The following is a 16,687-nucleotide window of genomic DNA, read 5'->3' as shown; positions in this document are numbered from 1 at the left end:
TACATTGACACTCAAATCTCAACCATGAGGTTCTCCCACAAAAGCCAAATCTTTTGAGATATGCTTCGAAATTCTCACGAATGATTTTTGGATGCAAAATCACTTGCTCACGCTCATTCCGTCGAAAATATTCAATCATGAAATACATTGAGTGTCTGTCAAAACCCAATGTTATTGTTTACATTAGAAAGGTTCGTTATAATTCTAGCAGAAAAACTAGGAATTAGGACTCTACACAGAAAGAAAAATCCATGTAAATTTCAGCGAAAAATCATGCACATAAGGGAATGCCAGATATGTCGCAAATTTACATGACACATCGTGTAAAATTATATCAACATCGTGTAAATTTATGCGAATTGACGCGTAATCGGTTAGAGTCCATGCTAGATTACACGATGTTTAGCGGAAACTTACATGATGTTGATGTAATTTTACACGATGTGACGTGTAGATTTGCGACATATCTGGCATTCCCTTTATGTGCACGATTTTACGCTGAAATTTACACGAATTTTTCTTTCTGTGTATGTGGAAATGGACTCGGTATAGTCGTTAAAATATACGCTTAGGACTTGGGATACGACCCATCTAAGAGATAATCATTACAAATTTTAGTGACAACTTCCTTCTGAAGGGAAGTAAAGCCGTTGGTCCCGAGATAAACTAGCCCATAGCTCGTTATTTTTCTTGGCATTACGTTCTCACTAGGACAGAATCTGCTTCTCAGCTTAATGTTCAATGAGAACTTCCACAGTTATTAACTGAGAGCTTTCATTGCCAAAGTTGCCATTTTTAGTATTTGTACATCGAATGGCAGGTACGATGATACTCTATGCCCAGAGAAGTCAAGGGAATTTCTCTTACGAAAAGATCCTGGGTCTACGGGAATCGAACCCAGATGTCTTCAGAATGGCTTTGCTTTATAGCCGCGGACTCTAACCACTCGGTGAAGGGAGGCTCCACCAAAAAATCTCGTAAATAAAATGTAAGGCTTTGAATGAAAAAAAGCATATAAAACAAATTGATGATCCAACTTATGTATTGTGGCTGTTGAGCTGCGTAAGTTACAAATCAAACGGGAAAAATCTCGAACATAAAATTATGAGAATTTAAAATTTTCGCCACGATGTAAACAACTATGTCGAAGACAAACTGGAGCCACCCAACATTGATCTGATTGTTAACTTTTGATACATAAAATTGAAGATAATTTGTTACTAACGCCACTTAGCGGATAAATTCCCAATTAGATTAATTGCTGCCAGATAGCTTTTGATCTGCCGAACAACTTCGCCGAAGACACCAACCTTATAGCTCATCAAGATCTTTAGATATAGATGATTGAAGAAAAGTTGTAACTGGCGCCACCTAGTGGAGAAATCCTCAACTAATTTTGTTATTGCCTGATAGCCCTTAATCTGATGAACATCTTTGCCAAAGATACCAACCTTCTAGCTCATCAGGATCTTGAGATATAGAAGATTGAAGAAAATTTGTAATTAGCGCCACCAAGCGGATAAATTCCCAAATAAGATTGTTACTGACAAATAGCTTAGGGTCTGCTGAACAACTTCACCGAAGACACCAACCTTCTAGCTCATCAGGATCTTGAGATATAGAAGATTGAAGAAAAATTGTAACTGGCGCCACCTAGCGGATAAATTCCCAATTAAGATTGTTACTGACGGATAGCCCTTAGTTTGCTGAACAACTTTGCCGAAGACATCAACCTTCTAGCTCATCTGGGTTTTGAGATATCCGTTGAATGGACGATGTGGCCAATTTTGGTATCCCAAGACAATCCGGAATAACTCCGGAACCACGTGGACCATATTCCCAAGTGTCCTGGACCATAAACTAGAAGAGTTTTTCGGGAAGTTATGAAAATTTCAACAAAATCCATCGAGAATCAAAAAAGTTATGCACATTTTAGTGTAGTTTTTGCATGTGAAAAGTATGTTGGCTGGATGAAGGTTAAGAGATGTGTTTTATACAAGATTTTTAATCAAGAATACGGGTCTCAATATAAATAAAATGTTCCTTGCGAGCTGGGACTATGAATTTCCTATCTGAACCCTGGAGAATCCTTAGGGAGTTTTTAATTCATAAGGGACTTCTCAGAAATTTTAACGGATTCTTGAGAATTTCTGCAGATTCCTAGCGAACACTGAGGATTTCTTGCTGGATCCTGAGAATACATAATTGGTTGTTGAGGATTAAGTCCGAAATTTTGTGATTCCTAATAAGCTCTTAAATTTTCTATGGCATCCTGGTAACTCCTAGCTGGATAGTGTGGATTTATAGTGGTATTTTGAATATTTCTGGCAAAATCTTGTAGATTTTGGAGAGGTTTCCAGAGAAATTTGAGAAGTGCTAGTGGTAGCCTAAGAATAATGAATTTTTGAAAATTTTTATTGAAGACTTGAGAATTTTCGGAAATATCGCAGCAATATTCCTAACAAAATGCTTCAGAGCCCTAGCGTTTTCTTGTAGATTACTTTTTTTGATTAGTTGTTTATGTTTGCCCTTTTCATTGCAGTCAATCATTAATTATGAAATGCTTTACTTTATCAGAAACATAAATTAAAGGAGGGTATTCTAAACTTACCGAATATTGTAAAATTTTACGCTAAAGCCTTAAAGTTAAACTGATTTTCAATATTCATTAAATAAAAAAAAAAACTCATACCGTTTTGCAATACTCAGCGCATTTGTTTTGTAAATACGTCTTTGTATGAAAACAGTATTAATTTTTTTTTTTCGTATTCTTACACAGTTTTAGGAAAATGCTCAGTTCTTATATAAAGGTCACTTTTGCGATTATTTATTTTACTTGGTCCACTCATACAAATAGTGTACATAAAGCTTCTTAAAATCCTTAAAGACATTAAGGCGTAAAAAGTAAGTATGTAGAACGTTTGTCACAATTAACATCACGGCGCTATAGATTCATAGCATCATAGTACAATATTACGGAAAACTGCTTCGAAGGGTTCCGATTTTGGCACGGTTCCGTTTTTGGCAACTGAAAATTTCGACTTTGTTGCCAAAAACGGAATCCCACTGTATTTTTGAATGTTTTAACATCAAGAAACATCCTTTATCTTACTCCGAAAACACACAGAATTTTTCTAAATGTGAATAAATTCAAGTTATCATGTATGGCGAAATAGGGAACCACTATGGCCATAACTGGTACTCTTACTCTATCACCCATTTGTGATCAGTAGAAACCTCCTATGATAAGTAAAACAATAGTTACGAACAGTCTTCAAAAAATCTCACTCCAAGAGCTGCTAAGATTCAAAATCACCAGAGTAGGATTTATTCCGCGCGCATTTTTTGTTCAAAACCAGGCATGCAATGACTAATGCCACGTGTATGCGAGGATTGAATCCCAGGTTTCAATCCTTAATTGATTGTTTGCTGGCGAAAATATCTAGTCGGCATCAGTTTTAATTGGAAATGTCTGCCTGACAAAACAAATGTAATGTGAAAGATGTAAACATGAACAGTTGATTCTAGTGAACTATATCTGGAATATGACCTGCAGACCACGGCATAAAAATAAACAAGGCAGGCTCTTTACTGATGTTAACATCAAGTTTGATTGTAAACATGTGACGTCACTCCTATCGTACTATATACCTTCCGGACTACTAGATCATATTTTTCGTAAATTTGTTCGAGGTGGATAGGAATGACGTCGTCAAGTAGCTGTCAGTTTTCGGAATATATCACCTTCTTAATATAGTGCACCGTGCTGCAGACTACCGTCAATATCTGTTTGTCTCTTGATCTGCACGATTGCAACGCAACTCTCATGTAGACGGAACTTCTTGCTTCTAAACAGAGAGTATAAATAAGATTTTATTAGACGGTTAGACTGCCCATAAAAGCATAACTGTCCCATATTGATTTTCGAGCCAACACCTTTTTCATCGCAACATTCATGTTTTAATATACACTTCACTACGCATATGGAAATTTAAACAGTTTGTTTGAAAATGTTCTGGAAAAATATGAATTTGTTGTAGTCCCATATTGAAAAATAAAGGCATTACAGTCTCTATATGAACTTTGAACCCCCATAGCAACTACAAAACTGAAATTATGTTCAACTTTATATTTTTAACAGATCAATATAAGAAAAATGATTATTCTGTGGGGTGGAGCTAAATGAATATGGCATTCAAAAATTTACTAGAAAATTATAAACATTTGTATGAGAATGCAAACTTCAAACTTTGAGCGCTATTTTCTCAATGCCTACTAATTCCATATGGGACAGTTATGCCTTTATGGGCAGTAGAGTGCTGAAATGTGTCAAGCAGGAGTAAAGACATAGATGTGACGGACAAATCCTGAACTTAAGAATGTTTATCGATTTTGGTGATGACCGCCAGTAGGGCCAATTTTCAGATATGTGATGCTATTTAAACAAATACACAAGATTTAAACGTTTCTAATGGCCGATATAATTTCATTGCATTCCTTACTACACCGTCTCCCTTTTGGTAGATTACATTTCTTCTAATCCCCTATGAACTGTCTAACTTTCACATTCAAGACGGAGAGGATTTTATTTATAATCATTCGATTGATTGCCTATGAGCTCAATGACAGGGATTTAATCTTGGGATTGAATCCGTGAACAAATCGCGCATGCTCAGATTTAAAAAATCAGGATTCAAAACGATTCCGCTCATTGAGATGAATTCAAAGCATGCTTGTTTGAATCTTGGAGTAGAATGATGCTCTTGGAAGACTGGTTACGAAAAATAACGAAAAAAAGGTCAGATACAGTTTGCTACCATAATAAGGGGAAGATTGCTGAGGACGGAAACACCATGCTTTTGTTTGCACAACTGATTCCCTGGATTTGAAAGAAAATTGCACCTAAAATATTAGAAAGTCATCCAGTTATAGCATTTCTACCAAAATTAGATCGTCCTGGGCATTAACGGAGTGATTAACTCGGAGCAATATGTGAATCAAATGTGATCCCACCAAAAAACACATAAACTCAACATTTTGACTAAACGTACAGTTGCTTTTGTTTAGAGCTTAAATGGAATTCTTATATCAGAATTTCATTACCACGGTAACCCATCCTCAATCCAACGAACATCCCACATGTTAAAAATCGATGGTAATTGTTTTGCAAAGTTGCAATATGATGTTCAATCATTCATACAGACAGAACAGATTCGCTGAATGACCACCCACCACGTGACAATGGGTGTCCATGTCAGCAACTCGTTCTAATTGTCAAACAGCAAAAAAAAAAGACATCATCAAACACCGACCCAGATCACTTTCCATGTACGCGTAGGTATCGAAACAAAAAACGCAAAAAAATCATTCGTTATCAATCAATGTGTGTTAATTAATTGCCACGTCTCTCGCATCACACCACACACCTCACAAACCATAAACGAAAGTGTTCCCAAAATAAATCACCATTCACCCAAACCGACGAATCAATCAATCGGATAATTTATCTCACATATTTTTTTCACACTCAAATTGATGGTAGCCGGCTATGTTGAAACGCCAATCGTGCCAAGAACGCAATATGTAGTTGGTTTGACGTGCAATTTATCTACATGTTCCACACACACACCCAGAGCAACAACGTTCACACTCACAATCACAATCACGATCGTCACGAGTGCAATCACGTACTGATCACGTAGGTTAACAGCCATAACTGTCTTAAACAATAATTAAATAAAACCAATAAAAGCAAACAAATTGTACAAAAAACTTCTTCACTATCAATTTGGTGCGATCTTAAAAAAATGGAGTCTGCAAAAATCTTTGAACGCTACAAAGGCAGCGAATTTTTTTTTTTTCTCCACATAAAAGCCAATACAATTTTTTTTATTATTGTTTATTTTTTTATTTTGGAAATAAAACAATAAGCAGTGTTATTGAAATATATTAAAACTCATCAGATTTGTTAAAAAAAAAATCTGGAAAGTTTTGAACATTCAATGATTACGATAAAAGCGACAATCTTGATTCCACTTTTTACTTTTTTGTAGATCGCACCAATCAATAATTCGCAAGAACAACCATTGAAACAAAAGGTAATAGCTTCGTAACAAAAAGCAACAGTATCTCCGAAAGAGTGTATTTCCCGTTTCATTCAAAACGAAAACACGTCAGCTCCAATGGGTCATAAAGTTTGATTTACTGCCAAAACTTCCGTAATCGTCGTCATTGTCGTCGATGTAATCATCGTTGTTTCAACCCGCACTCCGATGGCGGAATTTCCGTGCCAAAATCGCGCGCGGCTTTCATCCATCGTTCACGTGAGCAATTTAACGCCAACTTTTCTCTCGTCCTGGCAGCACCTAATCGCGAAGGCATGTTCGTTATGGAATTTTTGGGCTCACAACGCCACGACCAATGTATTCAAATTTCCGGCTCGGTGCCGCCTGAAATGTACCGTGAAATTCTCGCCCAAAATGGTGACCGTCATATCAGCTTACATTTTTTGTGCGCGCTACGACAGATATAGAACTTGCAGAATGGATAGAAGGAGATTATGAGCTGAGAACGGTGGCGTTGAATTGAAATTAAGATTTTTTAGGAAATGTCTCCATGGTCTCCAGTTGATTCTTCCAATAATGGCAGATAACCGAGATTCCTTTGTTTGAAGATCCACTGAAACCTCCATTTACGCAATTTATTACAAATCATTACGTGAATAGAATTTGTTTTAGGAAAATTGAATTTTCATCCTCGAAATTCAGTTTGTATAAAATATTTACTTGAGTATGAATTACAGAGAGGTTATTGGTTACGGTTGTAGATCCGAAGACCTGTTATCAATAAAGTTCTTACATAACCTTCATCAGTAGGACACATATTCTGTGCATATGCACTTCTATTACGCTCTTGACGTTTTCCCGCTCTGTGCTATTGCACTCAGTTCAGTCTGCCAGTAGTGTTGCTTGCATGTTGAGCAGACTGCCATATCATCTTCCTCCGCTTCTCTGCTCTTCCGTCGTTCATCCTCTTCTTCACTTGCTTCCTTTTCCTCCTGACTTCCTCCGGCGACGGAGCTTTTCACCAGTACCGGTTGGGGAGACGTCCGCACTGATGGTTCCCCGACTACCGGCGGCTATCGCAGGGGAGATCTTCGTCTTTGTTCTTCGTCAGGCTGAATAGAGACATAGAGTGTCGAGGTCGGTCAAACGATTCCGGTAGGGAGTTGACTTCCAATTCATTAGCGCCCCGACGACCCGATGTCAGACACTGCTCTCTGCCTTCGCTTTCGTTTCGCTGCTCTTCCCTTCAGTTTCCCTGCAAGATAGATGTTATATCCACCATCATATTGTTCAGCAGATTCCAAAGGTTAGGATCGCTTACCATTTTGCTTACCATTCTGTCTGCATTGAAGTTCTGTCCAAAAGCAGCCGCGGCCGCCAATTTCCTCAGCTGTCTAGTGCCTCTCCGCTGATAGCTTTCGTTGTCTATTGTTTTATTGAAGATATTGTTGTATGCGCTTGCTACTCTCATGGCTATGAGCCGGAACGTACTGTTGAGCTTGTCCCGATTGCGCTTGGTTTGCTGTACTGCACCCCAGGCCGGAACTCCATATGTCAGTATCGACTATGATAGACTAGCCAGAAGACGCCTCCTACTGCTTTGCCACCATCTCACATGCATGTGATGCTACGACATGTCCCCCGATGGTAATCTCAGCGTATTGAACCGCTTTGCGATTGCTGACTTAGTACCTCCGTTTTATGGTAAGCTATCTTCAGCTTGACTCCATTCATCCAGTTCTCCAGCCTCCGTGACTAGCACTTCCTCTTCCTCCAGCGTTTCGCCTTTTACTGTTAGGACGACGTCATCAGCAAAGCCGACGATCTCGACGCCCATGGGTAACTCCAGTGATAGGACCCCGTCGCACATTCCATTTCGCAGCTTCGGGCCCAGGATGGGTCCTTGCGGAACTCCCGCCGTAACTTTTAAGTCCTTTAGGCCAGCGTCGGTTGCATACACCCGATTCTCGAAGTAGCTCTGCAGAATCCGGCGTAGATAGTCAGGAACCCGCATTATATGCAGCGTTGAGGCAATGGCCTCCCAACTGGCGCTACTGAACGTCTATCGTAACTACGGCGCAGTAACGAATTCCTGTTCGTTTTTAATTCGTGCCTTCTTGGCCCTCTCCAGGATCGTCCGAATTGCGTCTACCGTCGACTTTCCCTTCCAGAATCCGAACCTCCTTTCTGATAATCCGTTCTCGCCCTCCGTACATCTAGCCACACTGTTGAGGATGACCTATTCCAAGAGTTTGTCCAGTATATTCAGCAAGCATATAGGCCTGCATGATGATGGATCACCAGGTGGTTTTCCTGGCTTCGGTAGCAGCACCAGGTTCTGGATCGTCCAGGCATTTCTGCATCACCTTCCAAAAAAAAATCCAGGTACGCTACGATCGTCGCTTTAAGTGTCACATTCGGTATTCCATCCGGTCCGGGGGCCTTTTTAACATTCAATGCTTTCGCCGCTGCCACAAGCTCGTCATTGGAGACGTAACGATCTTCGGCATTTGCTTCTTCCTCTTCGACATACAGTATGATGGTTATCAGATCATACGTTGGGAAGAGACCCACGACAATAACCCTCAGCTTTTCAGCACACGTTTCAATCGGGATTGATGGACCCTTGACTTTCGTCATGTCCATTCTATAAGCTTCCCCCTAGAGGTTGGCGTCAGCTGCTCGACACAGACTTGCTCAGCGTTATTTCGCGATTGAAAGCAGCTCCAAGTTTAGGGCATCGCTGTCGGTGCAAAGTACCTCAACGAAATGAGATCTTTTTCGGAAGCCTTTGTCTGCCGGTCGCCAATTGTGTTTCTCTGCATTGCCGTAGTGTTCCGCTGGCCAATCCTGTAGTGTATCGCCTGGTGATCGCTATGGGTGTACTCTTCGCTTACCCTCCTGTTCATGTTGCCCGCCAGTGATGGGCTACGAAATGTTAAGTCGATGATCGACTCCCGTCCGTCTTTCCGATATGTGCTAATGGTGCCTTCGTTGTACAATCGTCTAGCGTTGTACGTCTAGCTTTGCTAGAGCCACCAGTAGGTCGTAACCTCTGGCATTGGTTACCCTGCTACCCAACTCCACGGCCCATGCATTGAAGTCGCGTCCAATCAGCACTGGTTTTCGACCAACTAGCTCGTCGGTCAACTCCTCCAACATCCAACTAAATTCTTCGATCGTCCATTTTGGAGGCGCGTAGCAGCTGCAAAAGTAGATTCCGTTGATTTTCGCAATCACGAAGCCCGCGTTTGAGCTGATAACCACTTCCTGGATAGGAAACCTACCTGTCACTTGTATCGCCACTGCGTCTGTGCTATTCGCCACCCAATTGGGGCGTTGCACTCCATGTGGTTCAGCTATTATCGCAACGTCGCACTTAGTTTCTATTGTCGACTGCCACAACAGTTGCTGTGCGGTGTCGCTGTGATTCAGGTTTTTCTGCGTTACCTCCATTACTGTTGGGCTGCGATCGCTTTTGTTACGCACGGCAACTGAAGCTGCCCGACTAATAGGTGTTTCCTTCCTCCGGTGAGCAGAGCAAGCACCTTGGCCGATTCTTTCAGTCTTTCTCAAATAAATAAATAAATAAATAGACCTCTTTCTTCACATTTCCTGCACATTTCGGTTCTATCCGAAGCCCATGCACTTGAAGCATCGCATCGGTGGCCTATCCGCTCGTGTGACGAGTCTTAGTGGTCATATCGACCGGCCAATTCTCATCTCTGTTGAAAATAAAACTACAAAAACAACAACCAGGCTTCCGTCCAACCGCAGGCTACTGACTGATAAGCCAGCTCGTCTCTCTTATTTTATGTCTGGGTACACTTATGTACATTATTATCCGCTACGCGTTATCTCTACAATTCTTACCCATAGACATCTCCACTGCAGGGTGTGTTATGTACCAGCTATCCAACACTCCTCCTCATCACACAACCTCCAAATCGCACATCTGCCAACGAGTTCTTTCCGTCGTCTAAGCTCCTTGTGGCACCGAGCTCCTCCTAGCTGCCAAACTCCTCCTAGCCTCGAGCTTCTCCTGTCCACCGAGCTCCTCATGACTTACGAGTTCCTCCAGCACTTCCAAGCTCATCCTCTCCGATCAACCAGCATCCGCTTCTTCAGCCTCGTTCTCAGCAACGTTGGCCTCCAACTCTTGGGCACTTAGTCTAAGCCACCTCCCGTCCAGGCTCTATCTCCTCAGTGATTATTTTACCTCAACGTCGAGGTGCTTCCTCGTGGTCAGATGCTGCTTGAAGCTGTCTCAGCGCCCCCCAGACATTCCTGGCTAACTTAAATGACTACAAACAAGGCTTCTGCTCAACCGCTACTGGCTGATACCGCTGCCAGCCAGCTCTCTCTTTTATTTCATATCTGGGTACACTTATTTACAATACTATCTGCTACACGTTACCTCTACAATTCATACCCATGGAGATGTCCACTGCAGGGTAATGTTCCTGTTCCCCGTGTCAACTGGTAGCCGAATCGTCGCTGTCAGTGTGCTGACATGCTGCATTGCTTACGCAGCTCTTCACTCATCTCATCCACGGTTGTTATCTCGTCCAGATATCTGCACTCAACAACTGCTTCCAACTGCTCTTACGTCCGTCTCGTTCCCCAAAGATTTCGCAACTAGCTCCTGATAGGCCGAGCTCTTGATCACTGGGCCACTATTCAGCTCAAACAGCATTTCCCCTTCTGGGTATGCCGCGTTCTAACCACGGTTTCTCCGAGCTCCTTCAGGTTCGGATCGTCCTTAACTTTTCGAAGGATATCTGCGTACGTTGCTTGGTCGCCTCCGCTTGTGACCACTCACGCTACGGGCGTCTTTTCGCGTTCTTCTTACCGTTTTATTTCTTCTCCACCTTATCTTTCTGTTTCTTTTTTATCTTTGGCGTTGACGACGGTTTGCCATCTGTCATCGTTCCCATCCTTTCACGGCACACCTTTTGCTTGCTCATTGCGCTGCTTTTTTGGGTCTTCCTCTTCTCTTGGTGACTCTTTGTCTCGCTTCTTTGTAGGTTTGTCACCTCATATCTTCGGGGTCCTAAGCTTGTCAGCTGCTGCTTGTGACGCATTGTGCACATTGTGACGGTCCTTGACGAACTTTTCTTAGCAAAAGCTAGAAACATTCACCATCCAATTGGGATTTGACTCTGAGGTTTTCATTCTCATGTCCTCTATAACTACTCCGGTTCGCTTGAGTTGTTGTTAAAGAGGAAAAAGAGGGGAAGAAACTCAATCACACCACATATAATCGGCTTTTAGAAAGAAGCCTATGTGTTCCCCGAAACTACCTCATGGTATTATACTTCGGGAGACGGGGCTTCAAATTTTAACCCTTCAGTCGTCGCGCGGTTTGCTACCGTCAGAACCACATGCTGTGTACAATAACCGAGGTTTTTTAACCACTGTTGTACAAAATACAACAGCGCGACGACTGAAGTGTTAACGCCGCCGTCATACATTAAGCTCTCCGCTTCTGTTTATTGCTTTCTTAAGCTAGCTCCCGTCCAGACAAAAACTGCATCAGGTGAAAAATTACTTCACCATGTGATCTTCTTATCCACATTGACAGACTTGGAATAAGCCAATGTGTCTATCTGCCAGTCGTAGCTTGATCCCACTGGTGTTGCCAGTTTCTGATGGTGTCAGCACAGAATAACACAGAATCGGACTTCTTCTGTGTGGCAGTCCATGTAGCACTCGCAATCTCCCTCGAGAATATGGCTGATAGGTACCATCCCTACTATCACACAGACTGCCTCCGATAAAATGGTGCGGTACGAACTTGAAATCCGCATAGCCATCAACCTATACGTACTGCTCAGACGAGATCGATTGCGATCGGTCTTCAGTACAGTCACCCATGCTGGACCTGCATATCTGATAATCGATGTTGTGACGCTCGCTTGCAGTTGCTTCTTGCTGCTTTTGATCGCAGAGTAGTTTGCCATGATCCGGTTTGGTTGGCGTCCAAACCGGATCATGGATTCCCTTCCGGAAGTCGAACATATTCGACAGCCCGTTCTCGCTTTCCGCATGCTTCGTAAGCCTGTTCAGGATTACTCTCTCGAGCAGTTTTCTGGACGTATCCAGCAAGCATATCGGCCTGTACTCTGAAGATTCGCCAAGCGGTTTACCCGGCATTGGTAGCAACACCAACTTTTGTCGCTTCCAGGAGTCTGGAGAGCTGCCATTGTCAATGCAGTTCTGCAGTGTGGTGCTGAACATATCGGGGTTCTCGAGAATCGATGTTTTCAGAGCCAGATTTGAGATTCCGTCTGGTCCTGGGGCTTTCTTTGTGCGCAAGGCGTTCGCCACACCGATCAACTCCTCATTTGTTACTCGATATTCTTCGTAGTCTCCATCCTTCACTCCGTAAGGAGTGGGCGACCAGGTTGTGGTTTCGTGCTGCAGGAACAGTCCGTCAATAATGACCTTCATTCTCTCCAGGCACTTTTCCGGTGGCATGGTTGGTCTTTTTAACCTCGCCATGGCTACTCTGTACACGTCGCCCACGGATTCGCGTTTGCTTTGTCGCAAAGTTCTTGAAGACAAGCTTTTTTTCTAAGCCTGATTTTGCTTTTAAGTGCGGATCTTGCCGCTCAGTACATTCCTCTCTTTCAGCGTTGTTGCAAGCCCGCTGCATCCTACTTCTGGCTCGGAAGCAGCTTTCACGTAGACCACCAGTAGGCTGGACGGCGACCGTTAGCTGATTTCCCAACTCTCGGCATGGTTGCATCGCACGCACGAATCCGTGCTGCCGTTAACTCGTCTGCACTGACGTTCAAAGTGATGTGTTCAAGTCTAAGCACTTCGACGAACCCGTCCTTCTTGAAGTTTGCCGTAAGAGTTCGCGGCTACAAAGCAAAGTCATGCTGAAGGTGTCTGGATTTGATTCCCGGTCGGTCCAGGATCTTTTCGTTATGGAAATTCCTTGACTTCCCTGGGCGTACCTGCCACACGATATACGAATGCGAAAATGGGAAATTTGTCAAAGAATGCTCTCAGTTAATAACTTTGGAAGTGTTCATAAGAACACTAAGCTGAAAAGCAGGCTCTGTCCCAGTGGAGACGTAATGCCAAGAAGAAGAAGGTGGGATTCGGTATGGCTGAGAGATGATAGCTACATCACACTTCATCTCCGCTACGGACTGCCACAGCAAATGCTGAGCAACCTCACAGTAGTTCAAGTTTATTTGCGCTATCTCCACTGTGACATGTTTGCAGACGATTGTTTAAAGGCCGAACATCCTGTGATGTGTTTGTTGTCCTCGTTGTTGACACAGATCAGACATTTCGGTGTTTTCTGGCAGTCTTGCGCCTTATGGCCTTCTTCTCCACACCTTCTACACAGTTTGCTTCTGTCTGGTCCATTGCAGAACCGTGCAATGTGACCAAACCCGAGATACTTAAAGCACGCTACCAGCTGAAAAGGTTCAGACACACTAATCGGACAAACAGACCAGCCCACTTTGATCTTGACTCTGAGGGCCTTTTTCGCTGCGTCAACAGGCAGCCTGACCGAGCCTACTTGCATCCCATTGGGGCCTTTTCTCATGCGAATTGTCATTAAAACGTTACCCAATGCACACTGCTGCTGCATGGCTAATTTCAGATCTTCCTCCGTTGAAATCTCGTCCATATTTTTACATTCGAGAGTCGCTTCTGAGCACACGGCTTTTACTCTCACATTATTCCCCATGGTTTTTACGGCGAGCTCTTTATAGAAAGAGCCGCTTGCCTTTGACTCCTTTCTTAACTCGAGGATCATCTTACCATTCAGGATACGTCTGACTTTTTGCACGTCTTCTCCTAGCTCTTTGAGATTCGGATTTGACCGCATAGCATGCAAAACCTCCATGTACGAATTGTCAATTGCATCAAGAATGAGCGCTTCGCCCTTGTTCCGCCCCTTAATGGACACACGATTTGCGGATGGGTTCTTTTTACTCTTACGGAGACGAACCAGCCATTGGCTGAAAGTCTCCTTAATAAAGATAAAATAAAAAAAAAAAATTACTCGTCTTCTATTTTTTTTCTTTCCGACCACTTACAACGGAGTTTGGCTGTTTTCCTCAATAGCTCAATAGTGAAAAAGGGCGGATTTGCCGCGCCTTCTCCGATATTATTTATACTCTCCATTCTTCAGGGTCCCCCTTCCAGATCGCTATCGTCAGCCTCCGTACGTAGTCACCTTTCATGATCCCATGGTTATCTATGGTTGACACGATCCCTTATGAGGATCGTGTTCAGAGCCGGATCAGCGAAGGTCGGGAATGGTCATCCGAGCCGGGAAGGGTTCTGAACATATTCAGAGGCCTGCCAAGGTTTTAACGAGACGGAGGCAGTCACGCCATGAGCCTATTCGTCGTTTCAAGTTGGTGTCACCCTTCCTTACTCGGGGAGTAGAATGACACGACTGTCAGCCTAATATCGCTGTCCAATCCAAAATCCTTGCCTTGTCCTATTTGAACGCCGTGACCAGTATACCGTAATCATGATTTTACTGGCATCCATCCTGATGTGCCGTTCGGCACTCCAGGGGGCTAAGGCACTTTGAAAGCGGTACCAAGTCGCTTGTTTAGAACTACTTGCAGATATGTGGTTTTTTGTAGAGATTCAACAGAGCGCATTGTTGAACCCCCACCACACCTTAGACAGACTCTGCTTGAGTTTCTTTTCAGATGGACAAGAAACTCGGCCACCTCCCGGAGGAAGTGGTCCTTGACGAACAGGATGAGTTCAAAGACTTTAACTTCACCTCCGTCAACCTCGAGTTTGAAGGTTGCTGCCCTCCTTGAGCAACGTTGTTGCTCGATTTCGGTGTGTACACTGTACTCTGAATCCCTAATCCTCCTTGTGGTCCTTGTGTGTCACATTACTTAGAGCTACTTCTATACGTCGGTAGATTCTTCGTGGTATGCACCGGCGATCGTGGCACCTTACCGCTTTTCTGGAACGCGATCGGCATTTTTTTTTGGAAATTCTCCATTTTAGTGCACAAACCCCCCCCCCCCCCCCCCTTCTAAGCGGCTATCCTCGCCCGTCGTAAGTAGTCGCCCATGGTTGTTGATCTGAAGTCCAGTACTTAACGGAGTTCTTAGATAACCCTAGTCAGCCGTTAGACTCAAAACTTAAAACAATGGATATGTTTGTTTGAGTCTGTTTGTGTATAAATCTTATTCATAAACCTCTGAAAGATCTCTGGTTACACCTGTACATACGAAGAACCATTATGTGTTTGGATAACCGCAAACAATGATTAGACTTCAAACTTGAATTCAAATAAATGAAGGATTCACTCATCAGCAATTTTATCTTCAAATCTACACAACGATATCACCGAAATTTTGCCAAAATTTCGGAAACAACATTTTTGTTACAAGCTGTTACCACTCAATGGAATTTTAAAATCAGATAAAAAAACACTTATGCTAAACTTTTCCCACAATAAATTCAAACTAAAAATAATAAACATTCATACCACATTCCACCCAAAAACTCATGAAACGACCACAATCTGAATAAATCATAAAAAACGAGAGAACGAGCTAACGTAAAGTGAAACCCACAAACGAACACCAAGCATTGCACCCAACTCCGCTCAGAGCAACTGTAACCAAACCTCGAATCAAGCGCTTTCGACGGTAATTGGCCTTACATATTTCCTTTGAAATACTCCGACCTCCAAACAATGTGGATCCCCAAACGAACTTTCAGTCAATATAATAACAATCTAGCTAGATGGGCGAACGAAACACAACAAAAAAAACCACCGTCAGCAAATCAAAATTTCATACTCTTCGAAACAGAAATCAAAAAACAAACAAAATCATAGCTCCGAGCGCTAACCACGAAAAACTTTGTTTCTTCCTGCTCGTCCTTTTTTATCATCGACAAAAAACATATCGCGTTCGCATCACCACCCACATACGCCGTGTCATCCCTACCGACCATATTCGCCACCGACAATTCGCGCCACAGCGGATCGGCAGTTGGTGAGCTTCCAGCGTAAGTACCACACCCATTTGCAAGCATCTCGCCCCTTTCGGAATTCGAAGGAGGAAAAATAGACGAATGAAAAATAGAAATCAAAAGGACTATATCGAATGAACGAACGACATTTTTTTCTATCTTGCCAGCATTTTCACTCTACCGACGACGAAAGGGAAGATCACATCGAGAGGACTGAGAGTTCTTTGTAAGAAGGGAATCATCTTCTTGAAGTGCTTACTATTTTTGAAGCTATCTATCAGCATACAACGCCGTTCGGATAAGTAGCAGAACATATCGATTTTCACGAAAAAAAATTGCATATAATGTTCATGCAACATTGGCATATTCTAGTTTTGTTCTATTGTCAAACAAAACTGTTACCACAATTTATTTTGTGAGGCTCTTCCGGAAAGAGAGATATAATTTAAAATTGTTTGAAATAATCACAATTTTAAACATTTGATTTTCTACTTGACATTGAGTTCGTAAATTTTATATCACTTATACAACCTCCATCCAATAAGCAAACATACGACAAACAAAACGAAATGTTTTTTTTTTCGAACAATTTTACCTAGTATCTCACTTTCCGAAAGGGGCTGCGAATATAGTTA

The 16,687-nt window shown here is 42.5% G+C and overlaps 1 protein-coding gene across 15 annotated transcripts in view; it reads left to right on the top strand.

The window, feature by feature from the left end:
- The window catches only part of LOC5576365 (bone morphogenetic protein 1), a 540,800-nt gene that overhangs the window by 475,396 nt on the left and 48,717 nt on the right, over positions 1 to 16,687 (top strand). For 14 of the 15 annotated variants that reach the window (XR_002498631.1, XR_002498632.1, XM_021837569.1 and 11 more), the window contains one exon: positions 16,062 to 16,088. The exons of the other annotated variant lie outside the window; for it this stretch is intronic. Coding sequence is in view for 12 of the 14 variants with exons in the window: in XM_021837569.1 (XP_021693261.1) it covers positions 16,062 to 16,088 (27 nt within the window). In the remaining 2 variants the exon portion in view is untranslated. The remainder of the gene's footprint in view (positions 1 to 16,061; positions 16,089 to 16,687) is intronic. 15 annotated transcript variants of the gene reach the window in all.

The sequence above is a fragment of the Aedes aegypti genome, chromosome 1 (genome assembly GCF_002204515.2).
Source record: "Aedes aegypti strain LVP_AGWG chromosome 1, AaegL5.0 Primary Assembly, whole genome shotgun sequence".
Taxonomy (NCBI): domain Eukaryota; kingdom Metazoa; phylum Arthropoda; class Insecta; order Diptera; family Culicidae; genus Aedes; species Aedes aegypti.
This window is presented reverse-complemented; position numbering and strand designations above follow the sequence as displayed.